Source organism: Cyclopterus lumpus, chromosome 24 (assembly GCF_009769545.1).
Source record: "Cyclopterus lumpus isolate fCycLum1 chromosome 24, fCycLum1.pri, whole genome shotgun sequence".
In the NCBI taxonomy this organism is placed as follows: domain Eukaryota; kingdom Metazoa; phylum Chordata; class Actinopteri; order Perciformes; family Cyclopteridae; genus Cyclopterus; species Cyclopterus lumpus.
The window spans coordinates 5,516,873-5,544,141 of record NC_046989.1 but is presented as its reverse complement, the minus strand read 5'-3'; the positions used below and the strand labels follow the sequence as shown (position 1 = coordinate 5,544,141).

The 27,269-nt window shown below is 44.4% G+C and overlaps 2 protein-coding genes across 6 annotated transcripts; one reads left to right on the top strand and one right to left on the bottom strand.

Annotated features, from left to right (window-relative positions):
- Nucleotides 1-2,919: 2,919 nt before the first annotated feature.
- On the bottom strand, nucleotides 2,920-22,102 carry dpf3 (D4, zinc and double PHD fingers, family 3). 5 transcript variants are annotated; one of them, XM_034526976.1, is made up of 12 exons: nucleotides 22,004-22,102; nucleotides 14,824-14,984; nucleotides 13,695-13,802; nucleotides 10,836-10,969; nucleotides 10,597-10,692; nucleotides 10,231-10,303; nucleotides 9,695-9,736; nucleotides 7,809-7,946; nucleotides 7,563-7,691; nucleotides 4,420-4,532; nucleotides 3,588-3,669; nucleotides 2,920-3,434 (listed from the first exon to the last, which is right to left on the bottom strand). In XM_034526976.1, exons 1-12 carry the CDS (start codon nucleotides 22,033-22,035, stop codon nucleotides 3,367-3,369), a joined length of 1,176 nt encoding a protein of 391 aa, XP_034382867.1. In that variant the 5' UTR covers nucleotides 22,036-22,102; the 3' UTR covers nucleotides 2,920-3,366. The 5 variants fall into 5 exon arrangements, with proteins under 5 accessions (XP_034382867.1, XP_034382870.1, XP_034382866.1 ...); XM_034526979.1 differs by lacking the exon at nucleotides 9,695-9,736; XM_034526975.1 differs by lacking the exons at nucleotides 2,920-3,434; nucleotides 3,588-3,669; nucleotides 4,420-4,532 and adding an exon at nucleotides 5,787-6,306.
- Nucleotides 22,103-22,602: 500 nt separating this feature from the next.
- On the top strand, nucleotides 22,603-27,173 carry wdr21 (WD repeat domain 21). The gene is made up of 13 exons (XM_034526974.1): nucleotides 22,603-23,072; nucleotides 23,210-23,346; nucleotides 23,658-23,815; nucleotides 23,931-24,013; nucleotides 24,397-24,499; nucleotides 24,607-24,750; nucleotides 24,862-24,911; nucleotides 25,023-25,102; nucleotides 25,356-25,448; nucleotides 25,689-25,786; nucleotides 25,897-26,073; nucleotides 26,225-26,339; nucleotides 26,496-27,173. Exons 1-13 carry the CDS (start codon nucleotides 22,960-22,962, stop codon nucleotides 26,738-26,740), a joined length of 1,596 nt encoding a protein of 531 aa, XP_034382865.1. The 5' UTR covers nucleotides 22,603-22,959; the 3' UTR covers nucleotides 26,741-27,173.
- The last annotated feature ends 96 nt before the right edge of the window (nucleotides 27,174-27,269 follow it).

Sequence of the window (27,269 nt, the reverse complement as noted above, 5' to 3'; positions counted from 1 at the left end):
ACTTTTACTTTATATAAGTATTTCCATTCTCTTCTATTTGATAATTCTACTTCACAATATGACATATACATATATGACACTATATTCATCTGACAGCTGTTGTTACTTTGCAGATTTAAATTCTACCTACAAAATAAGTGATTGAGTTGCATTGTAATAAACTAGCCATGTGTAAAGAACTACATCATTAAGGTGTTCCTTGCATATTTTGGATCAGTAATAATTCAATTATATGAGTTATATAATATAAATATGTCCATCCAGTGCTTTAATCTATAGTCTAACAGTGCCCTCTTGTGGTAATATGATGTAAGTCTATAGTCTAACAGTGCCCTCTTGTGGTAATATGATGTAAGTGCTAGCATATCATGAATCGTCAATGGCCAAAGCGCCAAACCCTTTTCAAGTAATGTGATGACAAGGATAATTAAAATGACACGTAAAATAAATTAACCGTATTTGTAAAATTATTTACAAAATCTAGGAGGGTTTGGACACATTAAATCTGTAATTTACACATAAAGGTTATACTGCTAAATAAATCCACATGCTTGTTACTTCTTGTTAAAAGAGAACCACGTCCATTTTCATTCATATATGATCTAACTGTCCAAAGAATATTAGTTTAACATGATGAACTCTCTTCCAAATCCCTATGGAAAGTATTCAAGTAAAAGGTACATGTGTATAGACAATACATTGGGAAAGATGTTATATAGTATATGTGTGCATCTTCTGTTTCCCAACTAACAACAATATCTTTATGGGTCCATAAAATCAGATTTCCCCCATTCAGTGTCTAAAGAGCAGCTCCAGACTTCACACTCGAAGACATCACACGCTTCAGGATTTTTCCATATTGGATTTCTTAATTTAGGTGTTTTTAGGTTCATTCTGTCAGAAAGGCAGCCGCATATTTGGGGAGAATGATGACTTATCCGTTCATTACATTATAATGGATATATCAGATGCAGCCATCTTGGCAAGAGCCATAAAAACACTCGATATCTATTTTCAAATTGAATAAACAGCATTATGGTTTCCTGGTAATGGATTATTTAAAAAGGGAACAGAAGCAGAAATGTGAATATATATTTTTACGTGGGCAAAATGTTCAACCTGAAGATACATTTCATGGATAACATGCAAAGAAACAAGACTGATGGAAAAAACAAAAAACAAATCTTTATTTCAACACAAAAAAAACACAACATTTACTTTAACAAAATACAACACGCATGTTAAATCACTGAAGGCGATGGCATAAAATAAGAATGACATCCGAGACATTTCTTTAAAAAAGGAAGACACAAAGGATCATGACACCCGCCATGGAACGACACAATAAAACCCTCTTCGTATTATTAACATCATGTACTGTATCTACACTAGCTCATGATTGTCTGTGGAAAAGTAATATCAAATATAAACTCACACTAAAAAAAATAATTAAAAATACAAATGCAGATTGTGATATCCTGTGAAGGCTGACACGCGTTGTGTACTTTAAGAGCTTTTTTTTCTGTTTAGTTTTCAGCTTATTCTTCATGGTTCTTCCTTTTCAAAAAAAAAAAAAAAAACATAAACTTCACGAATGTGGTCTTCGAAAGATTTCCCGTTACGACTGAACATATCGTCCTTAATGCTTACTCAAAAATAGTTGTCAATCAAGGATTTGATTCTACACACATTGCTCTGGTTGATTAACAGCAGTGGTTCCCAAACGGTGCCGTGGAGCCCTCTAGAGGGCCGCAGAGGTATTGCTCTTGGGTGAAACGTAGTAGTACAACCACACATGGCAAATAAAACCCATTTCACCAGCAGATTATATTTTTTTTAAATGCCCAACCGAGGTGTAACTGATACGGATATTAATATATATATTAGCGGATCGCTAATTAAAAAGCATTTTTTCCAATCTTGGCACACTGGCCAGTCGGAGATTTTGTCCACATGCTGACGTGGGACATGTGGAAGGGTGATGCTCTGTATTCAAAGAGTCTGAGGGCAGTACCTTTAAACAATAAAAATAATATAAGAACAAGTTAGATGATAAGGAATACATAAGATTGTGTGTTAATCTGGTGTAGGCTGCTAACATTAGCACGCTAACCTGTCACCTCTACAGCTGTAACCTAGTTATATAACATCAGGTGATCCATGTGTCTTGTGTGTGTGTAAAGACACGTTTAGAGAAAATGTTATTCACAATTTTTATGTTGAACACCAGTAAAAAAATCTGGAAAAATGCATTTTTTGTTCATGTTATTTAAATATATTTAATCTCCTTTTGTTAATAGTTTCCTCAGTTAATAATAATTCAATCCATTTCTGCGTTTGCTGGGCTTCCACAAAGAGGACACGACACGAAACGTTTGGGAACCACTGATTTACAGTAACAGTGATCTCCTTTTAACAGTAAAACTGGACCAATAAATAAATAATAATAATTCTATGAGAAGAAATGTTATTATTATTATTATTTGTGTAAAGTGTCACATTGAGCACCGTGAGTGACAGCGAGGATACAGAAGACAGACACGGATTAGAAAACGCCGGCACGCTCACCCGAAAAACAAAGATTGATAGCAGAGGCGATTTTTTTTTTTTTTTTTTTTTTTAAATCGCTCCGCTTCTTCTGGAAATTTACCCGAGCTCGACAAAAAAAAAAAAGAAGAGAAAAAAAAAGTGAAATATGGCATAACTAACACCGAGCCTGTCCAGATATGAAGAAGGAACGTCACTGAAACGTCTAAACACAGCAGAGGAGGCCGAGCCGGGGACGAAGAATCTAAACAAACATCAGTCAAACCCACGAGGGGAAGCAAGTGAAACGGCTTCAGCACGACGTGACTCGAATGAACTGAAATCAGGGAGACGAGGGGGGGGGGGGGGGGGGGGGGGGGGGGCGGGGGGGGGGGCGGGGGGTCCCCGGTTGGTTTATAACGAGCATGTATTTCCACATACACATGTACTACACAGTATTGGCCATTACCAATCTTGCTTTGGCTTCTTGCCGCCTGCCGAGTGGTGAGGTAGAGAGAGGTGACTGGACGGCAGACCTGCCCGGGCGTCTGACGCCGTTTCGGAGTGTTGCTCGGCTACGCGAGGGGTCAAAGGTCGCTGCGCCTCAAACAGGAAACCGCCCTGAGCCTGCTAATGCACTGGAGTGTGTGTGTGCGTGTGTGTGTGTGTGTAATAGTGTGTCTGTGTGAGTTTGATTCTATCTGAGAGAAACGTGTTCGCTTACGGGTATGTCAAACAGTTAATGTATAGGTACAAATATATATATATATATATATATATATATATATATATATATATATATTGTGTGTACGTGTGTGTTGAGAAGAATGTCCAAGGAAGTTAAGCCTCTCCATAGGCAGAGGCCTTGTCTTTCAACAGGTCCAGACACACGTGACAGCTCCAGCTCCCTGCGGACAAAGAGAGTGAGAAAAGAGTGAGCTCCATCGCCGTTTTTCCATATATAGCCTTCAGCTTGTCGCCGCTCTCAGATACGCAGCACATGACATACATAATATCAACACGCTGATGTATTATAAATCCTGTGAGAGCGGCCGTCGTACCTTCTGGAGGCTTGGTCATTGGAGGCTTCAGGCAGTACATGTGGTATCCTCTGTCACAGTCATCACAGAAGAGCAGCTGGTCCTGCATCAGCAACAAACCATCAACATCTTTAATATATCTATACACATAATTTTTTTTTAAATATATATATATTTTTATATATTGTATTTTTTCTTTCTGCCCCCTATATATATATATATATATATATATATATATATATATATATATATATATATATATATATATTTATTTCTAAATATATATATATATATATATATATATATATATAAATAAATAAATATATATATAAATAAATATATATATATATATATATATATATATATATATATAAATTGAATGTTGCAGCATTCATCAGCGTCTATCACATCATCAAAGAGAAGTCTTTACGCCCAAAACAGTGCTGTGTAAAATGCGACCTTACATAACCTTTGTCACATTGTTTGCTTTGGTGGGTATTTATTAGCTCACGTTGAAGCCCTCTTTTATTAAGTGTTAACATAATCATTGTCTTCTAACAAAATGGTGCCACGCGTATAAAATGTAAATCCCATTAATTTATGATGATTTACATCTTGTATCCAAAAGAGTAAAAACGTGGATTTCTCACTCGTATAAAACACATCATTAAAAATTAAGTAAATGAATAAATCACATCAAGGGTGACTCGTCGCATGTAATATCTGCTCGGCGAGTATTGCCTTTGATGGTGGAAAGGTCACGTCATTAAAAGGGAAAACAAGTCAAATCAAAAGAAGGGAGAAGTGGCCACGGAGGAGGACACAAGACCTCCCTCTCCTGCATTATACATACATCGTTCTCTGAGGTGCCACAGAGGCTGCAAGACTTGCACTCTATGCACTGCCACTGGTACGTCCGCACTGCCTGCATCATGTTATCAGTGAACTGCAGACATGTGGGGTGACCTGCAGAGGGGACGGTGAGGGCAGCCGGGAAAAGAGGCAAGAGGGAAGGAAGGAAGGAAGGAAGGAAGGAAGGAAGGGGGTGATAGAGTGGATTGCCAGAAAACAAAACAATGTCAGTGGCGATTTGTTGGTGATAGCTGAGACACACTGCAAGAGCTTTGAAGACCAAGACTGACACGCATCTTGGACATATTTTAATAATCCATGAAGAGCCGTATCCGATTGCCCCAGTGCCTGCTGCAGGCTTCATGTTAATAATAAAATATCAATATGAAAATATATAATTTAAAAATATTAAAAATAAAATCTGAAATATAAAATATGTAATATAACATTTTAAATATTAAATATAAAATGCTCCGCTGCTTTCTCACTGCTTTAAACTGGCCATCTAAGTAACAAAAAAAAAACCAAAAAAAGGAAACAAATGGGAGAGATTGAAAAGTAATTTAGACAACATTATTTCTCCCTTCAAAAGAAGATTGCCGTGTCTTTATAGGAGCCAGCAGTAAGTGTTAACGTTGACTGTAATTGCACCCCATAGTGTTGACGGCCCGTACGGCTGCATGAAATGTGGCATCGAAAGCAATTAAGTGATTATATGTCTGGAGAGCAAAAAACAAGCCGTGATGTGGTGCACAAGCCCAGCAGTATTTCACCATCCTCCCGAAAGATCTACTGCTGTGACAACTCAAAAAGAACGTAAAATATAATGACAAACATTTTGCAGCTCCCCGTCAGCCTACCCTGCGTGACCCTGGTGTGTCAATGGGGGCATCGATGAGCCATGAGCGAGCCGTAATGAAGGATTTACACCCGGACTGGGAAAGCAGCCAGAAACATTGGAAAAATTCTTCATGATCGGAGTCAAAAGCAGAAGAGGTGTTCAGCTGCTGCCTGCCTCCCAAATCAGACCATGGTCGGAAATTATCTGGGGCAGTTTAATGGCTTGAATGGATACCACATAATGAGGCTGTAGAAAAGTGCATTTCTACTCCTCGGTGTCTATAAATAAAAGAAAAGGATCTTGTCCGTAAAGAGGAGCAATGGAGTGCCGATTGGCTCTTACCTCTCGGCTACCTGTCCTCTTTAGCCAATGGAGTGACTCGAGAGTCCACGTTCCTCCCTCCCCCATGCCACATTCGCCACCACTCATGTAATTTATTCCTCTTTTTCTCTGTTCCACCGTGTCTGCTAATGAGCTTTTCAGTCCAGATTTAATTAGGATGTAGCTCTGGAGATTAGTTTGTGATCTTGATTATCTTACGCAAGCAACAAAAAAAAAAAAGGGTGAGGAGGATTTTTGCAGCTTTATGAAAAATGCGTTCAACAGTAAAAATCCATCTGACCATGGTATTAAAAAAAAAGAAGAAAATGCCACTTCATCCAGTGAAGGCAACAATTCCCCCCTCCAAAAAAAAAAAAAGATGGCTTTAAAAAGGAATATACTTCCTACATCTTCCTACAAAAAAAAAAGTCCATAAAATATCTGGAGATTTTCAAGGCAGGTCGGCATTGTCGTCCGGTCTTCCCAGAGTTCCCGCGGTGAAAACGTTTAAATCGGAAAATTGGTTTTCTCGCCACGAGGTCCAGGTGGTCGGGAGGTCCCGTCGTCGGCTGTCAGCGACAGCGTTCGTCACCGTCTGTAAAAACATAACGTCTTCCAGCTCGCCATCCTCAAAGCCGGGAAACGTGGAGGCCTCGCTGTCGGACGCGTCGCCGAACAATTCCTCTAGAGCGCTCGTCTTCCTCCTCTTCCCTCTTCCTCTTCCAGCTACCGTGAAAACACCAGCGTCAGAGCAACACACACACACACACACACACACACACACACACACACACACTCACTCTCTCGCAGCTGTTCTAATAAAGTCTACACGGGGGCAAGAAAACATCTCACGTTGTTGAAATGAATGCTCTCTTGAAAAAGAAAAATAGTGTTGCTGAGATATCCACGTTGGCTCGTGTAGAGAGGGGAAAAAAGGAGGAGGGGAGGGGGGGATGAAAAGAAAAAAATCCAGCCAAAAGTGCCACGAGGTAATGCGTGAATGCGGAGCAACAAAAGAGTGACCGCGTGTCGTCTAAAAAGGCAGACGTCCTTACCGATGGCCGAGGTTGACACGGAGAAGCATGCAGGGTGGAAGCAAGCAGCAGAGCCTTGGGATCAATATCATCTTTTGGGGCGATATTGCGAAACGTTGCAGCAATCCTCTCCATTCTGACGCTCTACAGGACTCATTGACACCCCATTGAATAAGACACCGCGGCCACGCATGTATAATCAGATCTTTGCATCCCCGGGTTGGTTTGTGAACCGTGTGAATGTTAATGTACAGTTTCTGATAATAGGAACAAGGTTAATTGATGTGGAGTCTAAATAGATGCATCTGAGCCAGAGTTTTAAACTGCACCGCGTTTGTGGTCGTTAAGGAAGAACCGATTTAGTCCATGGAACCAAAATTGAACATCGCAAGGAAGCGAGGAACAGACACGAAACAAGAGTGTGGATAAAAAGGGACGTGAAAGGGAACAACATGTGATGTGTAGTAGACACAAAGTCTAGTATGAGGCTGACAAACTATGTTCTTTAAATCTCAATGACTTCCAAAAGGAAGATCTTTAGATTTTTTTGAAGGAATATGCTCATTCAAATTCTTTTTTCTGCATTTTAAATATGAAGCTACAGCCAGGAGACCGTTAGCTTAGCTTTAAGACTGGAAGTGAGAGTGTATTTAGTGTATTTGTGTTGTCGGGCAGACTTTGCTGCCGTTTCCTCCCCAGTTTCAAGACATTATGCTAAGCTAAGCTAACAGTCTCTTTGCTGATCTCACTTTTGACGGGAAAGCAAATAAATGCATTTCTCACACTCTTACCATTATTAAGAGGGAGATTAGTATAGCATTTTTAAAAAAAATCAACTCATTTGATCGTAAAAGGACAAAGAAATACGACTCGTGGACGTCAAAAAAAAAAGAAAAAAAGAACCCGCAGCGTCGATGGAAATCCTGCGACGGAGGACCGGAGACTCACCGGAGCGCCCGCAGTCGGAGCAGGACACCAGCTCCTCGGCCTGGCCCGTCTTCCTGTTGGAGTCCTGGTCTCCCAGGCAGAAGTCACAGTAGTCGTTGGGGATGATGGTGCCGTCCGCAGCCTTCTGAGCTGTTTGGCACGGAAACAGAAGAGGACGCGTGAGCTGCAAGCGCATTGTCTGGAAGCGTGTGCCCACACTTACTGAAACCTGCGCGCTATGTAATCAAATGCTCGCCTGCAGCTTACGTTTGTGGTTGTCTGGGCAAAACGGAGGAGACGGCGCCATCTCCGTTTCCTTCTCCTCCTCACCCTCCTCCTCCGCCAGGTGAGTGTGGGTGTAGTGGTAGCTCAGGCCGGGACGGTTCTTGTAACGCTTTCCACAGACTACAGATAAAACATCAAAAAGGTCCGTTAGAAACAACGTAGAGAACCTCGTGTGTCATGCTGCCGGGGGGATCTGTCATCCCTGTCTTCAGTGGAAAATCACACATTTTAATTCGCAGGAACTTCCAACTTGCTGTTAGTATTCATGTTTGGTGATTTGCATTGTTTTATCGTGACTTTATGCTAATAGAAATGGGATGTAACCATTAGTTTAAGACAGGTATATTATTGCTGCAGAGACAGTGAGCGGGGAGCTTTATCTACGTCATATTTAATGCCAAGGAAATGGTTTCATTAGCTAAATAGGTTGAAACGTAGCTTAATCCAGGCAGGACATAAAGCTAACATCAAATCAGGCCTTTATTTGAAAATGATTTATTAAATGAGGTATTTATGATGGAAGTCTCGTGAAATGTGGAATACACAATGGGGACAGGACACAACAGATATTACGAGAAACCGGCACAAGATTAGAGCTTTATTGGTTTTATTTTCATAGAGACAGAAGCCCATTTCCCCGAGTAAAAAAAATAAATATTATAATTATAATAATGTTAGCTTTTTCCCCTCCTGTTATCTCCCCTGTACGATAAGAACATGGAAGCTAACGGGAAGAAGAAAGAAAGAAAACGGAGCTAGAAAAAAAAAAAAAAAACACAGCATAATTTCGATATTTATATTATCACAGCTAAATTTTCATTTTATTTTTTTTTCCATTTACTGTCCGGAAATGGGCTTCCATACCAAATTGACTTTATCTTGCATGAATGTCACTTTCGTCTGCTGAGGACACAGGAAGTGTCAGTTCTAGGAAAACTATATTTCTATATTTTTAAACTTCTGTAATAGGGGAACGAGTCAGAAACTTTATGCAGTATTACTGTATGTTTGCATAATAAACATATGGACATTTTAGCAAGCGACAGGCTGTTTGTTAACACTTTAGCCCTCGGTTGCATATTGTGGAGCAGATTAATTTCCCCCTCCTTGTGGGCGGTTGTTTCATGATTTCTATTTATGGCGCTTTATGATGCTTTATGATGCTTTATGCTGCTGTTGCTGCACTATGAAGCCGAAGGAAGTCACAAGTCGAATGTCTATAAAAACAGGATTAGGAAGCATTTTTGCGCTCATGAAGAAAACTATAATCTAATATTGCAGTAGCTCTAGGGGGTCAATGTAGAATTTAATGCACATGTTAGAGCTGTAGCCATCATAGAAGTTTCTTATTATACTGTGTATTTAAGCTGCTTCTTCTTGCTAGACCCAAATTCTTTCCCCACCAGAAAGCTTCAAGGCTTCGTTTGCCATCTTCAAAGCGTTGATCCGTATGAAGCAGATTTAAGAAAGTCCACCCGGTGGGAACACTTCTACAATGGCTACCTCTGCGGATCACATCACGGCTAGTGCGGCCTTAAAAAAAAGAAAAACATGCGTTGCACAGTGCGACATTAGTGGAGCTGCTGCTAAAGCTTCATTTGGGGCATTCCTTGCAAACATAAAATGCGAGCGTTAAGGCACACTAAGGTGTTAGTGTCATGCAATGCTTGCACTGAATTTCCGGAAGGGGGGGCGGGGAGGGTGGGGATTGACTAGCATAAAGCATTTAAAACGTTAGATATCTACAGGGGATTAGCATTCAGGCAGCCACTCCTGAACCAGATGCCCAGGAGCAACAACAAAAAAAGGAAAAAAAGACAGTTCAACGGAGCCCCTAGAAGGACAAAGATGGAGACAGGTGCAGATACCTTCTTCAGCCTTTTTTGAGTTATGCTTTTGTTTGTATTTATCTGCAACAGAGAAGACACAAAAGCAAACAATAAAAGGAAAAGACAGCACAAGACACGGAATGAGGATGAGATTCATTTGTTTTTGGGGTCTCTCGGGGTGGGGGGGGACGCAAGTGGCATGCCAGTCAGGTCTGGATCAACAGCGAACCCTCTCTTCATGCTGCAGAGCACCGCTCTTAGGACAGAAGAAGAGAGGGAGGGGGGCATCGGGGAGAGGGGGGGGGGGAGAGAGAGAGAGAGAGAGAGAGAGGCTGCTGGATTTCTCCGTGAACAAGCATGTCGAGAAGGAATTCACTTTTGTAACGGCAGATCGAAGGAGAACAGAGTTTCTCTCCACTTCCTCGAGCTTTCGGGACACACACACACACAAACAAACACACACACACACACACGCGCGCGCACACACACGCGCTCTGACTTTGAGGTTAAGCTGGCGTGTGAAAGCAAAGACGAGTGACGGCGTTCACGCGACGGACGTTTTCCGTTTCTCTTACTGTCACAGACGTAAGGTTTGTCCTGGTCCTCGGCGTTCACGGCCTCCGTCCTCCTGCGACTGGATCCTCTGTTCTGGAAGGAAAACGCAGCGCTCGTCTGATGTTTAAAACCCCCGATGTGCGAATGTTGAATTTCTGGATAGTTTATATTTAAAATCGCACTTTACATACATTTTTATGTCTTTTAAAAAAAAAAAAATAATTACATTACACATCAAAAACAAGGTTTATTGTGATAATTTGTTTGCGAAATAGATTTTGTATTGATGAAACTGTTACGATTTTCATTTACACCACACACACACACACACACACACACACAAACACACACACACACACACACACACACTTGTGTGTGACACTCACTTTTCCTCTGTTTCTGTTCTTTCTCTTTGGAGTGTCCTGGTCAAAGTCTTCGTCATCATGGAGACCGTCCCCGTTTTCCTCCGCCTCCAGAACTCTCTGCAGAACACACACACACACACACACACACAAAAACAAAAACAAAAAAAGGTCAGAAAGAAGTAATGCGGGGAGATTTGTTGTTCATAATTATGCAATAGCTGTACATTAATAATACATACTGCACACTCTGTAACATATACCTGTATTTCCAGCAACGTTTCCTCTTCCTTACAGATGTTGTTTTTTTTCTCCAGCAGGCTGTCCCCCCTCAGGAGGGCCTCTAAGGCTGTGGCCTCCCCCGGGGGCACCTCGCGCTTGGGGGCCAGCTCGGCCTCTGAGGAGAGAAGAGAAAGGAAAAGCCTTTTAGATGGCAGGTGTGTGTGTGTGTGTTTCTTTTCTTCTTTTTTTTTGCCGTAAAAGGTTTGCCGACCACATTAAACACAAACTTCTTCATTGTAAAATGTTCTCCGCCGGCTGTCTGCAGGATCAAAGCAGAGCAAATGTATCAGCACCGATGTGGACACTGTGCCTCTGCACCTGAAGAAGGTTTTAGTAACAGTGGCACCAGTTGCACAGTATGTGATAGGAACATCAGGGAGTGTGCGAGATGTTCTTATTGAACACAAAGCTGCTGGATCTCTGGGTCTCTTCCTCATTTCTTTGTGTCCATTTGTGTACGTTGACTTGTTGGCACAGACAGGACATTCCCCCGCTCCGTCTCCCCCACCACCCTATATGCCTCCTCCTTCACCTCCGTTCTCTGCTGACACTCCCTCCTCTTCTGCACTGCTTGCTTTCCTCCCCCCTCCTCCCATTTCCTTTGCCCTCCTTCCCCTTTATAACCTCCTCACCCCTCTCCCCTGACTCATGGGACACGACATGGTGGGGAGAATGTGGAGCTGAATGTGGAGCTGAATGTTCTGCGAAAAAGCAAAAGAAAAGCCGTACACCCCCAACCCCGTCGGACTAAACCTCCACACGTGCTCACATATCACATTGATCTGGATCCACTGCTGACCTGAAAGGGGCCCTCCAGTCTGTACTCTCTTTTATGGGGCAGGAAGAAAAAACCGATACCTTTGAGAAGATAAAGTCTGATGATGTCATTATCCGGGTTTGGACTTAAGACTTAAATCTCCAACAGAAAGCTGGCGAGTCACACTTGAGGTGTGGCATTTGAAAAAAAGTGGACATTTAGGAGACATGGAGGCTACAGTCAAGTCCAGTCAAGTACAAGACCAGGTCCCGTCAAGTCGAAGACCAAGTCCTAGCCGAATGCAGAACTAATTAAGTCCTGTACAAGAACATAATAGATAAGAGTGTTACAAGCTGTTACAGTGATTAGGCATCTCTATCTTTTCTCCACGCATCATGTTGGAAGAATGGTCCCGTACAACTGATCCTGGATCAACCGCCAGGAACAACTTGACCAGTTCTCAACAGCCGAGACCAACCAGGTCTGAGACCAAGACAAGTACAAGACAGGGGTCTTGAGATCGGACTCGAGTACTACCGTCCTGCACAGGGGGTCTAATGAAATGTGCTTTAGAGCTGCATTATTAGAAGTTGGCCCATACTACAGACTAAAAAATCAGGACATATCTCTCACTAAACTGGCCCATGCCATCGCACACCCGATATAAAAAGTAGGTTTCGAGACATGAACCGAGAAAAACACGAGAAAGAAGTGAACTTAAATTGCTTTTTGTACATTTGTACAATACTTCATAGATATTACACATTGCACAAATATATTTTCATTTGCTTTATTCGTAAACCCTCATTAGATTAAACGGAGCAAAATGGCCGCTGAGGCATGTCCACTTAGCAACGGCCCGAACAAGAAGCAGAGGATCCACTCCACACAACACGGGGGTTAGATTCCGGTTTCCAACTATCTCAAAGTAACCTTGTGACAGAGCCTCTGTGTATCTTCACACACACACACGCGCACACACACACACACACACACACACAAAAGGCAAACCTCTTTGCTCAGGAAGCATTAAATAAACATAAAGCGTTTCCAAAAGGCTGAAAGGGGAGCACTCACATTCCTCTGTCGTGTTATGATAGATATGTGGGCCAAACTGCAGAAAGGGACCTCTGAAAAACAAAACCGGAGACGTCTACTCTTTCACCCTGCGATGGCTTTCCTGCTCTGGTTAGCTGCAGCGGACCGCTCCGTTTCTGTCCCTTTTCCATGCTTCAGTCGGTCGGTTGCTTCTGGGGGGGGACTTTCTCCTCTCGAGTTGGTTGAAAATGCCTCTTCTGCGTAACGCTGAATCGTTCTCGGTGGAACACTCTGGAGTATTTTATTATACAAGACAGCAAGGTGGAAACAATAGTGTGGCAAAGCGGATACAAAGACTCGCCTTCATGTCTCCCACTTATCGGGTTCCTGAGGCATTCCTTTGCTAAAATCCCCTATAACACACACATATGCATGCATGGATACACACACACACACACACACACACACACACACAAAAACAGGACACACTTCCACCTCATAGGACTCACTTACATTCTAATGCCTCATGGACAAATGATTATAGAGGCCCAGTTTAGGGTGCTTCTGTCCCGCAACAGAGAGCGAGAGTCATGTGTGGGGTTGTTCGTGCGTGTGTGTGTGTGTGTGTGTGCGTGTGTGTGTGTGTGTGTGTCTACTGCCAGAGAACAATGAGAGGAGGTATTGATTCGGGGGAGAGAATGAACCTGGAGACCTGGCGAGAGAGAGAGAGAGAAGGGCTAACCAGAGCCAGATGGTCAGATAGTGAGCATTAACGCCACCGCGCACGCCTGAAGCTGTGTGTGCGGCCCGTAACAGCAGCACAGAGGGCACGGACACAGCGCGCACGTGTGTGCACGTAGGTGCAGTGAACACAAAAAAAAGGAGCCGGCGCACCGGTTTAAAGTGGCTTTCATTGTGTAGCCGTGGGTCGATACCGCTGCGGCTTTGGCGTTCACCGTGTCTCTGTGTGTGTGTGTGTGTGTGTGTGTGTGTGTGTGTGTGTGTGTGTGTGTGTGTGTGTGTGTGCGTGCTTTGGTTGTCGTACCCAGTCGAAGCTCACACAGGCGGAGCTGGGGATCCAGGGGAGGGTGGAGTCGCCGCTTCTTTCTCCAGCAACGAGCTGGATAGGTGTACATCTGTCCTGCTGCTTGGCCTGGACACACATACACACACACACACACACTCATAAATATAGGCGTACACACGTGCACAGGAAGAATTTTAACAACCATTGGCAGGTTTACAATTTCAAGAATACTTGCATTGAGACCACGACACACACAGACGTCTTTTTTTTCTTAACACTTAATATGTCTCGTTTTCAGTGCTCACGCTATTGGTCCACATATTCAGAAACGCACATAAAACCCAGAATGTGGGCTACTTTCAGTGTCAGTGCAGAGCCATGACTTAATGTGGAGGATGATAACATAACGGTTTTACTGCAATGAACAATTAAAATATTTGCTTTCGTCACCATTTCATAAAAAGCAGACTTCCTGCGCTTGAATCGAACGAGTTGGTAATTTTGTGTCTGATCATATGGAGATGAAGAGAGAGATGGAGGAGAATAAGCCGTTTTCTCTCCGAGGAAAACACATCGAGAAGGAGGGGGCAGGGATGAACTCAGAATAAATTCATATAACGTGAGTGAGGTCTGCCACAAAGTATAGGGTGTGGCCTGAAGGGCTTTGAATACAAGATGGAGAACGGGCTATTTGTGTCCACCTCTCGGGGAAGAGCAGATTGTTCCCTTTGGCTGGACGGGCGACCCAGATGTGCATTCTGACTGCATGCCTCGTGATAAATCAGCAAGCGGTAACTCATGTATTAATCAAAAGATGGGTTGAGGGAGGGGATCTTGACATTAAATCCTCTCGATGCATTTCTGCTGTTTGCTGAACGTTAGATGGGAAGATTGATACCACTCTTTGGGGGGGGGGGTTAAATATACAGCCAGCAGCTAGTTAGCCTAGCTTAGCATCAGGACTGGAAACAGGGAGAAACATCTGGCCTGTCCCTGTCCAGAGACTCCCAAGAAAATCCCTGTTTTCAGTTTTCATGCTAAGTTAAGCTAACCAGCTCGTATTGACGATAGCGGTGTCTCCATCTTTTTGCGGCGAGAAAGTGACGAGCGTGTGTTTTTCCAGGAAAATGTCAAAACCCATTCCCACCTGGCTGCCGGTGGCACTTCTCCATCCAGATGTAGCAGTTGTTCTGCGCCACGCCCGTCTGCGAGTCCAGGAAGGGCATGCGCACGCTGCGCTCGGCACAGAGGCGGGCATTGTAGCTGCGGCAGTGTTCGATGGCCTCCTTGTAGAACTGGTCGCCGAGCCTGAGCCCAGAGAAACGGAGAGAGAGAGAGAGAGAGAGAGGGAGAGAGTGAGAGAGTGAGAGGAGGACGGTAAACAGTCAGGTGGATCAGACATTTCTGCCATCGAAGCTATTTGCAGCATGCTGCTTTGAGTCCAGTTAAATGTTGGGATGCTTATTGGCAATAACATGTGCTGGGCGGCTGATGTTTTGGTGCGGAGTGCAAACTAAATATGAGCGGGCCTGTTTGGTCCTGGTTGAATTTTAGCTCAGTACAACACGCCCGGACGACTCTCCGCATTTTGGCTCGCCGTGTTGTGTAAAGTCGGGATTTATGCTGCAGACGTCAGATTAGAGCGGGCGAAGGTGAGACATCTTCACACGCGATGAGGCCCGCGAGGGCAAGCGCATGCAGGAATACGCTGACGAACCACGAGCAAGGTTTCGTCCCGTCAAATTGATCGATAAGTGAGAGTGCCGGAGGACGCACACACACACACACACACACACACACACACCAGGATGTGAGCCATTAATAACCTCCACCGTCTCACTCTAGAGGGAAGATTTCTGCAGCATCATTAAAGACGGACGGAGAAAAAAAAAACAAGATTAAGTTACTTTTGCCAAAAACTAAATATACACCTTGAGTAGGTACTTCTTTATTTAATTACAGAGCTGAAGTGCAGAGAGGAAGATAAAGGACAGATAGCTCTAATGGGGTCTGACCTGTAGCCAGCAGGGGCACACATGGCTCAGCTCCAGAGGAGGATTTGCTCTCAGTATGTATTATTACCAGACATCTATTAAGCTAATATCTGAGCAAAAAAAAAAGAAGAAAAAAGGAATGCCACCGGTATCCATTGCTGCAGGGGAGACAGAGCAAAGCAGCAGGGTCGAGTCTCTCGTCTCTCTGTTAATGTGCATGTCTATCTGACTATCTGTCTGTCTCCCTGACTGGCCGAGCACAGATATGTTAAGAATTCCAAGCTGGACAAAGAGCAGCACTCTGGTCGCACTGAATCTCACAAAGATGCGCAGTGTTTGGAGGTGGAAGTGTGTGTGTGTGTGGGGTGGGGGGGGGGGGGGGGGGGGGGGAGTAGCAGCGGAAACGGGAGCGAGGCATTGCATGTAATGATGAAGGAGAAAATGGGGGGAAGAGTTCAGCGGAGACGAGGGATGGAGACGCTGCTTGATTTGTGGTTGAAAACAGGACATTAAAGATGTGAAGAAAGCAACAACATACTGATATGAGGGCGGAAGTTAAATCATCTTTTAGTCTGAATGACTGTGTTGTAACTCTAACATATACAGGTGTACGATCATATCAGGCCAAACATCTGACGTGTCTTAATGTAACTCCCCACAAATACCACGTAGTGTTGTTTTTACAGCAGTGCCACGGTTGTTTGTATAAATGACGGTCTTCCACGCGTGTGTAATGTCAGGTGACGGACAGAAAGGAGGACTGGTGTTTTATTTTGGCGGTGCATGTTGTTACAATGTGACGGCGCAGCGATCCAGTCAAAATCTCCAGAAGAGGCTTCCTGTCACATAACTCACATTCCCAGAGGTGGAGAGTTATCTCTAGTGTGTGTGTGTGTGTGTGTGTGTGTGTGTGTGTGTGCGCATACCTACAGGCATCTGTCTTCCCCACTTTTCTTCCCTCTCTTCCTCCCGGTGACATCCCATATCGTCTGTGTTTCGTCGTCGTCGTCGTCCCCCCCCCCCCCCCCGGGGCGGCTTCATAAACTCTTACATAAGCGAGCGTTCGTGGCTACATGTTCGGCTGTTGTGCTTTTTGTCTGAGAGTTCATGCGTTTGGTAAAAAAAAATAACACGTGTCTGTGTTTGTGTGTGTCTATGCCACCAAGACCATCTGTCTACGGGTTGCGTGTCCCGATACCCCCCCCCCGCCCCCTCTGCCAACCCGCGGACCAGATTCCATCACCAGAGATGCTCCTGCGCTCCTGTTTGTACCCATTAGTCGGCCGTATGGCTGATCCCGGGGATGGAGCTTATGTAAGTGGACTTTTGCATGTCGGGGAACACATTCCTCTTGGTCAACAACTTCCTGGATACTGATGGAATCTGCAGTTGCTCTGTCTGTGTGTGCGTGTGTGTGTGTGTGTGTGTGTGTGTGTGTGTGTTCACTGTGATTGTCTCAATTGCTCCCATACCAGCACAGAGGAGCTTTGTGTGCGACCGTCAAGCCTTTTTTTTCTTCTCAGCGTTTCTAGGTAAAAGCTCACGGGGTGAAAAGCTGAGTTACGATATCAATGTTCAAAATGTACACTTAATCCTTTGCTCTATTGATCAGACTATCTGTTTGGATCGCTGCTGTCACCCCTCTCCTTTTATCTTACTCTCATCTGCCCGCGTATATATATGTATCCGTCAGTTATGTATTGCTCACAGCACCTCGTCTTCCTCCTTGCTTCATAGATTAAAAAAGAAAGAAAGAACAACCTGAAACTCCTCCGTGGCATAATACAGCGCTGTCATGCTTCTCTCCACGTTCACTTCCTTCTCATTCACACCGTTTCCTTCCCGTTTTCGACGAGTTTCGAGAAGAACGCGACACATCCATTCGTCGATTTGTCAATTTCACAAATTAAACTGCACCGATTCAACGCTTCTCAACTGTGAGGGTTTTCATGTGTGACGTCACATTAAATCGTAAAGCACATTTGGACTATTTCTTTACATTTTTAATAAATGATAAAAAATAAAAAAATAAAAACACAAAACACATTTTGCCTCGAGGCCGGAGGTGTATAATCTCATCTTGCCAATCGTTTCATTTAAGCTCTCTACTTTCTAAACTGATGGCTGTAAAAAAAAAAATATTTGTTATTATAAAAGAGAATGAGAGTTGAATGTGGGAGACTTTAAAGTGATTATAGCGCTAAATCAAAAGGAACATAACAGGGAAATACTTAACGGAGCCTCGGGTGATCTGCAAAGCGGTTTAACGTTAGATTTCACCGCAACAACCACCATCCAGCTGCGTGTGTGTGTGTGTGTGTGTGTGTGTTTGTGTGTTTGTGTGTGTGCCCCCGCTGGCATTCTTGCAGGTGTGTGTGTGCAGTAGAGCTGAGGTGTACGTGTTGAAACATTGCTCTCTCTCTGTAACTATTAGCTTTTAATATGACACTTGCCAGAGGTGCTATGATTTATACCTGCGGTTCAAACTATGATATGTTATATACTGTTTGTTGTTCACGTTATATGGACATATATATATATATATATATAACAGTAGTTCTTTTGTGTGCGTCAATATGTTTGCACATCCTACATGTTATTGCATCTTTTATGATTCAGTTCATCTATTTTACTGTTAGATGCTACGTAAGTTAGAATAATTTAGTGGTTTAAATAAACTTGCCTGGCCGTGGTAACTAACACCATCGCTCAGGTTGACACACAGTCATTTTGAAATATAGAAAACTGAAAATCCCACTGATGAGCTGCATATAGTGTGTTTGACCTTCCGGGCGCAACATAGCTCAGTATGATCTGTTTGAATGTTGTTTGCATGACCTCATTCAGCACAATGAGTCAGAGGTACAGTAACTGGGAACTGTATTATGAGCTCCTCACCTTTTACCAACAAACCACACACATCTTTTATAATAAAGCTTGCAGATCCGCTCAGACTTTGCATTCAGCGTCTCAACGGAAAATTCTAAACACAACTCGTGGTTGTCGGGTGAACGATGGGGGGTGGGGGGGGGGGTGGAGTTCACCACAGATTAGGAAAAAAGATAATACGGGTGGAGGAAGTCCACTTGTAGGAGGCCCCAAAGGAAATGCAGGGCAGGGCGACAGCATGTGGGCACTGATAGGCGTCGTTATGGCACTTTGTAGGCCGGGCGGCGGGGTGAAGCGGAGAGGAGGGAGGCGAAAGGGGAGGAGCCAAGGAGGGAGAATGGGAGGGAAGAGGAGGCCCCCCCCCCCCCCCCCCGATATGTCCCGGGGCACACGTGTTCCCTTTCAAACCCTGTCACACTCATTTTCTCTCAAACGCGCGGATGTGTGTACACACGGGCGCGTGCACACACACACACACAAACACAAACACACGTTTGTCCGTGCGTAAACAGACACACAAAGGGGCTGAAAGGGAAAGGTGCAGAGTGCAGTGGAGGGTGAAGCGAAGGGGGAAACCCCCGATTTCAGATGCTATTTTCTGTGTGCCGTCCGTGTCTCATCTCTGCACTATCCTCTGAGAAAATATCACATGTGCATACAAAACAAATAACATAAAAGAGAGGACCGTGTGCAGAAGAGGAAGAAAAGAAGAAAAAAAGAATCAGGATTGATCACCGCATGCAGCTTTCTGTAAAACGTCTTCCTGGACATTTAATTCCCCCTGCCTGGAAACCATTCCCGGACATTCCCATTCCCCGGCAGACAAAGGCCAGAGTTCACCCCTGTGCTGAGGGTGGAGTAGAAATGTATGCAGTAAATGCAGCAGGCAGACAGACAAACCAAACCCCTTAACCCCCCCACCCAAAAAAAAAAACCTCCATCACTCACTCACTCTCCCTCTCACGCAAATTGGGGGAAGGGTGGCCAGCTACACAACCGCCCACGCATGCACAAAAAAAAACACACACACATAATAAAAACACAACTCCACACACGCCCCCCCCCCCCCTCCCTCTCGCATCTCGTTTACATTTCCCTAAATCTCAGCCCACGTCCTTTTTTCAATCCCTATGCAAACACAGCCAACCCACCTTCCACCTGAGCTCTCTTGTTCATCGCAAATCCAAAACATAATGATGAAGGAAGCGAAAAAGGACGCACGACGTGCACATGAACACGTCCATGCATATGAATCACGTCGCTCATTTGAATACTTCTCATGTCAGCTCTTCATTGAGTCCCGTCCCACAGAGCCACTGAGGTTTAAATCACAAAGAGGTCTTTGTATCAATAACCCCCCCCCCCCCCCCCCAAAAAAAGAGAGTTTAAATAAATCAAGCAAATAAGCACGGCTGAACATGACCGAGTCGAGAGAGCCAGACATATTTACTGCAAGCAGCTGGTGGGTGTAATTCATCTTTCGGAGCGGGCGAGATTATTATCACGTCCTCACTGACTGCATATGATTTAGCAGCAACATCCTTAGGACAGATGACAAGGTGGTCCCATTGTTTCAGAAAGACAGTGGACTCGAGCAACTGTCCGGCCTGAAAAACATCACCGCACCAGTGTTTCCCGTGGTAGTAACTCACACGTCACCTGATATCACTACTCCTACGCCACAGTTATGTGTTGTGGCACGGGTTTATGCGTGTATGGGTGTTTTTGCTTGGTTGAGTCCGGCCTCCAACCTACACGTAAACACGTTGTTTTTCATATTTTTGCAGATATTGGATGAGGTCATGGGGGGGGGGGGGGGGGGGGCTATCTGAGAGAATGCGGTCATATACGGAGAGGGCAGATGGGGTTCCCTTCCTCCATCAGGCTGTCTGTCTTTACATGCACCTCTTCCTCTCTCAACAGATGGACCCGGGAGAATACTGGGACGCTCCTAATCTGCTGCTCTGCATGCACAACTGCAGACATGGCGCGCGCGCACACACACACACACACACACACACACACACACACACACACACACACACACACACACACACACACACACACACACACACACACACACACACACACACACACACACACACACACACACACACACACACAATAAAACACACACATAAATCACCCATACACCTACATCCTCTACAGCCTAATCTGTTTTAGTACAATACAGCAGCTTAGAGACATTTTGCCGGGGTGTAGAGAATCAAATCTCTTTCGGTTGTCAACAAAGAGCTCCACAGAATAAGAGCATCGCAGGTTCTCTTGACGAGAAGCATTACGTTCATTTGACAGTTGACAGGATAACTTTGCACTTCCTAGGTTGGGCACCGTATTACAAAAATTGCCTCGAGTCTACCAATCGGGAAGATTGATATTGCCTCTTGCTAAACAGATTATGTGATAATTGCCTCGCTCTCTCTGCACATTCCACATGACTAGTGGTAAACATCTGATGTCAGCCATGAGGAAGACAGACATGCATTTATTAATATTTTCTGAAATGCAGCTGGAAGTTATTGGTGCACTTAATACAGGGCAGACATGGGGAGGCGGGGGGTATGTAAATTGTCAATTAGTATTAGAATTAACACATATTCAATTCGTATTTTAGTGTTTAATAAGGTCAAATCATATATATATATATATATATATATATATATATATATATATTTAACTAGTCGTTTTTTTCCCCACATTAGTCCATTTTTGCATATGATCTCATTATCTTATGTCTCTACAAATCAGAACATGTTGTCTAACTTAAAGGAAATTACACGCCCCCTAAATCTGCAATACGTCGCAGCTTCTTTTTTTGCCCTCTTCCTCCATGCATGTGAGGATATCAACACCGTAGCATATCATACAGCCCCGCCGTCCATTGTTTGCACGCATTTAAAAAACATTGGCATCGAAACCCGGAGCCGTCGCTGCATGCGAGGGCGAGCGCGAGAGAGAGAGAGAGTCGGCCCTTCTCAATGTGCGCTTTGTGACATTAATTGCATGAAATTATCGATGCAAATTGAGCCGCGTAGCGCTGACAAAAGAAAGCCGTGCTCGCAAACTTCTGTCAGCCGTGTGTATAAATATATATATATTAAAAAAAATAATTTAAAAAAGCAGAAATGTGGACAATGGCAACTTTCTGCGGAGAGCGCGGACATTTACACGCGGCTCGGGGGACGTTTTCGCCGCACATTGTGCGCACGAGCGCATGCGTTTATGGTAGTATTACACGGTCGGAGCGAGGAGGCAACGGTACCTGCGAGATAACACACGGAGACCGCCTTTAAGTACACGGGCGGAAAGTGTTCTTTACGTGGTTCTGGTTGAAAACGCGCGTTCAACCCGGTGCGGACCGACCGCCACACGTCATGAAACAAAGGAATGTTTTTTTATTTTAAGAAACAGAAATGTACTTACGATTTTAGAGGATTATGAATGACAGTCGCCATTTTCCTGCACGACTGTAACGTAATATTCCAAATCTCGGTGTAGTTCGGGACCCTTGTGAGAAAAAAAAAAAAACACACACACACACACACAACAGCCAATGGGGTCGTGGGTACTGTGCTCCCCCGACCAATCCGACACCAGCATCGAGACGTGAGGGCGTGGCCTCGGAGTTATCTGTCAACATTAGTGTCCCTGTCCTCAAGAGAGTAGTCGGGTAATAATTTCATGGAATAAAATACATTTGTCTTTATTTGAAAGGAGGAAACGTCACAATTTGCTAATAAGACAATCAAATATCCTGAGCTCTGTCGTGAGGGTTTCTGTAGTTTTGGTTTGGTTTTGGGGGTTTTGGACGGCTGTGTGGACAATAAGTATTTATGTTTGTGTTCATTATAATTAGGTGGCGGTTTTAGAGAGTTTGTAGAGCACAGATTGTTGTGCCAGTACTTTTAAAGTGTCCCCCAAAATCATAAAAAAATAAAACAAATTCCTACATTATTGCCTGAAACGTTCGCAAAAGAAAACAACCAATGAGCGCCCGCGACGTCAGGCACTATTGTTAGCAACCAGCCAATGAATGACGTTTGGAGGCGGGACAACATGGCAGGAACTCAGCTCTTAGCTCATGAGGTTGTAAAAAAGAAACAACTGTAAAGAAAAAGAAAAAAAACAGTTTGATACGAAAATAAAGCCCGTTTGTATTGAACAGAAAGAGTGTTTATTAATACATTAAAGCTGTCTTGATGTTTAAAGGGCGGCATTGCAATAAAAGTGTCGAGGGAGATGTGTAGTAGGCATTAGCTCAAACGCGCTAACGACTTGCTAACTTAGCGAACAAGTCAACATGCTGCCGCACAAAAAGCGTTAAAAAGTGAACGAAGGTAACGTGGCGCGAGGGACCCCCCCTTTACGAGAGGACGGGGATGAAGAAGTGGAACTGGCGAGAGGGACAGCGACCGCACAGGCGACGAGGCGCCGGTCAACGCCGCGGATGGCACCGAGGCAACCGGCAATGGTCAACTCAGGACGAACAAGGGTACGTAAGAAGGAAACGTTGAAGTTTAGTTTTTAAAAAAAAGAAGAAAGAAATGGGACGTGTGCCTCTTTGTCAATGGTTGCGAAGCACACGCGAGTTTGTTCGTGACGTCAGTAAGAGTGGTGTTGTGTTCACAGCTCTGGACGTAATAACGCGTGGCCACCATTAAGAGCACCGCAGAGGAGATCTGAAAACCAGTCCGCCTCTTCGTCTTCATCTTCATCTTCATCTTCATCCTCCTCGTCTTCCTCCCAGGCCAGCAGTGCAGCGCCAGGTCAGTACCAGACGACCCCCCCCCCCCCCCACACACACACACACACACACACACTCCATAAGTTCTCTTGGTGTTCAAGTCAACAAGCATTGACACTCAACAAGCAGTGTGTACAGTGACAGTGAGCTGTCAGTACCTTGGTGGCCACATGAAGTCTTCATCAGAAACATAAATTCCTTGTCGTACATTGTTGTGACGTCTGCAAAACAACACAATCCGACGTATAACTTTTTAATAGCAAGAAGAAGAAGAAGAAGAAAACCAAAAAAGTGTCCGTGCTTAATTCGACCGCCCCGGTTCTGTGTTTCCAGAGCTGCCCGGTTTCTACTTTGACCCGGAGAAAAACCGTTACTTCCGCCTGTTGCCCGGACACAACAACTGTAACCCGCTGACCAAAGAGCAGTTGCGGGAGAAGGAAAGAGAGAAAGAGAGGAACAAGATGCTCGCAGAGGATGAAAAGCCAAGAAAAGTGAGTTTTTGTTGCGACAGGGTGGGGTAATTTCAAAAAAGCCTGTTGTGCTCGAAGCTTCGGTTTGTACTTCGTCGCTCACCGCAGGCTTTTTGGGTTTTAATCTTCTTCACAGAAAGCACCGCGAACAGGACTGAACACTTTGCTACTGCTGCAGAAAAGACACCTCGGCATGTTACCTGAGAACTCCTATTGCAGGTACTGCGTCCCGCCGCTGTGTGCGCATGCAGGGAGCTGTCCTCCTCGAGTCCTATCCATATTGCTGTAATGCGTTCCAGAAAACAACCCCCCCCACCCCCACCCCCCGGGGGAAAACACAGTAACTCTTAATGATAATCAGTTCTGCATGCGCAGAGTGAGTTTTCTTTGGAGCGTTGCCGGGCCACTCCCAATGATGCAAATCAATTTTGACGGGGGTCTGAAAATAGTCCGGAAAACAAAACATGCCAATGCGAAACCGCATGTGTCGCGCTGACAATTTCAGTTATGTTAACTGACTCGTGGGAGAGGAGGCGCGTTAATGATTTCTGGTCTGCAGTCGGTTCATAGTTGGTGTTTACGTGGTTTCCGTGCGTGTCCAGGCTGGTCCACGAGGTGAAGGTCAGCGGGATGAGACGCCACAAGCTGGAGATCCAGAGCACGGACAACAGCAACCCCAACACTGACAACTTTAGACTCATAGTGGTGAGAACAGACACTCAAAAACACGCTGCGTGGCCCAATGCAATTATGCAGTCGTAGTAGATGCACTGTATAAACGCTTTTTTTTAACCACCCCACCCTTTTTTAAGGGGGACTCTGCATGCGAGCGAGTGTTCACCGTCAATGACGTCTCACACGGAGGCTGCAAGTACGGCATCATGAACTTCAGCAGCAGCAGCCGGGGATCTTTGTCTGTGGAAATGTGCGACAACCTCTACTTCACAAACCGCAAGGTGGGCGTGTTCTTCAATGCACCCATATTCCTCCCTTACATTTTAAGGAAAGCTTTTTCTTTCAAATTCTATTTAGATAAGCTCAAAGTTTTTATCTCGATGTGTTTTCAGGTGAATTCCATCTGCTGGGCCTCGGTCAACTACCCAGACTCCCACGTCCTGTATCCTTCAGCTTTTAGTAGTGAGCTTTAGTCCGCATGCATGTCTTAAAGACGATATAAAGTTAAGAGTCAAGTGCTGCCCGTATGTCCCTTGACGGAGCGGACTGTCAGGCTGTGTCTGGTTGGAGCAGCAGACACCCCCGGCTGCGTCAGTTTACTTCCTGCTTCCCTCTTCAGCAACTCCAACCCAGGTTGTACTGAAAAGAATCTCCTCACAATATTTAAGACCAGTAGCCTGCCAGATTTAATTATAGATGGTAGATCACGGTTCCTTGTGTCTGATTTTGACATGAGGCTTTTTTAATTTAAAAATAATAATCATGTTGTTTAATAAATCCTGAATTTGTAAAGTACTCATATGGCTGCAGACTGAAAAAAAGACACTTTCACGTTGGCATTGTTTGTTTACCAACGCGTTATAACATTTCTCCTCTCTCTCCTCAGACCAGCCCGGGATGCTGTGTAGCTTTAAGATATCCTCCGCCTGGTCTTGTGCTTGGTGCCTCAACCCACAGTTTGACAAGACCTTCAGCACTGGTCTGTGCATCCATCATCATCATCATCAAAGATCAAATATGATATTCATAATCAAATTACCGTAACATTATATTATTCTCCATTTATTTGGGTAGAAAAAAAGCTACAGCTTGCTTGCTTTGGAATACAGAGTAACCTAGTGGATTATTAGATTGATGATATTTAAAAAAAATAATAAGTTTGCTCTTCACCAATTTCCATATCTTAAGATATTATGTGTCTTCGCATTTGTGCTGGCAGGCCTGTCCCGTAGGGTGATAGTGAAAGATGCAGAGACGGGTCGAACGCAGACGTACAGCACCAGCAGCGACGTCTTGGCTCAGCAGTTCGCCCTCCGGGTGAGTCGTCTGCGGCGTCTCACAGCGATGAGCACGTTTGAGTTCACGCGTGACGATGTGAGAAGGAAAAGAGCGGCCCAGAAAGCTGAACTAGCTCCTTGTTTGCCCAGGTCCCCGTGCTGTTTAACGGCTGCCGATCGGGAGAGATCTTCAGCATTGACCTGCGGCAGCGTGGCCGCAGGGACCAAAGCTGGAAGGTGAGTCGCTTCCATCAAGAGTCGGCCATCACCTCCGTGCGCGTCCTCCAGGATGAGAACTACCTGCTTGCCGCTGACATGCTGGGCCAGGTCAGCTTTATTTGCTTGAAAACTTATTTTATTTATTTTTTAAAGAGTGGGTCACACGAGTCGGGGCTAATTTATTAAATTATTAAGAGATATATTAACCCACATGGATTTTATTATTGCCATAACTCTGTTTTTCTTCATTCGCGTGCAGATTAAGCTGTGGGATGTGCGAGTGACAAAGCCAGTACAGGAGTACAAAGGGCACCACAATGAGCATGCCTACCTTCCCATCCAAGTCAATGAGCCCGAGGGGCTTCTGTTGGCAGGTAGGAGAGGACACGCCGTGCTACACACTGAAAAACAACTATTTAGCTTCCACAACGTTCACTGATTAACCGACTTAAGGTCTGGCTTTCCAACTCTGATGGAAAAACAAACCAAACACTCATTTTGCAACTCCTCCTCCTCTGTCCCCCCCCCAGTCGGTCAGGATTGCTACACGAGATTATGGAGTCTAAAAGATGGCCAACTACTGAGGACTATCCCATCCCCCCATCCGGCCGCGAACGACCTGATCCCCAGCGTGGTCTTCTCCTCCAAGCTGGGCGGCTGCAGGGGGCTGCCGGGCCTGCTCATGGCCGTCAAGCACGACCTTTACTACTTCCCGTACAACACCGACTACCAGGAAGGAGGAGAGCAGCCGGGCCGGCCTTTAGGAAAAGACTGAGAATTATTCCTCATCTCACTTATCATTTCCTAAAACACCCGTGTTTTTGTTTGCCAAATTTATGGATGGAGTTATATTTCATATAGGTATTTTATAATTGAAAGGGTTTGGCCGGTATGTTGTTAATTTCCACAAAGGCCGCGCTGAACTTTGACCTCAGAAGAGTAACATTGAAGTCTCAGGGGAATGTTGTTCTTTGACTTGTTCCACTTGTTTGTGCCAAAAGGAAATCGAAGTGCCACATACTCGAGTGCACGCAAGTACTGGAGTTAAGATTTCTCTAATCTTTACGCAAAAAGTGCTCTTACTTACGACATGATTGACTTTGATTTTTAAAGTGATTTAGGATGTCTCTGATCTGAAAAGTGATAATACTGTAAATCAACACATTTTCTAATTGCTGTTCAATGAAAAAAAATGTTAAAGCAGTAAACACGCGTCTACTACTTTTGTATTTGCTCCTAAATGACACATACACAGACTGAGTTTCTGCAGTTTAATACATACTGTATGAGCATACATGATCATA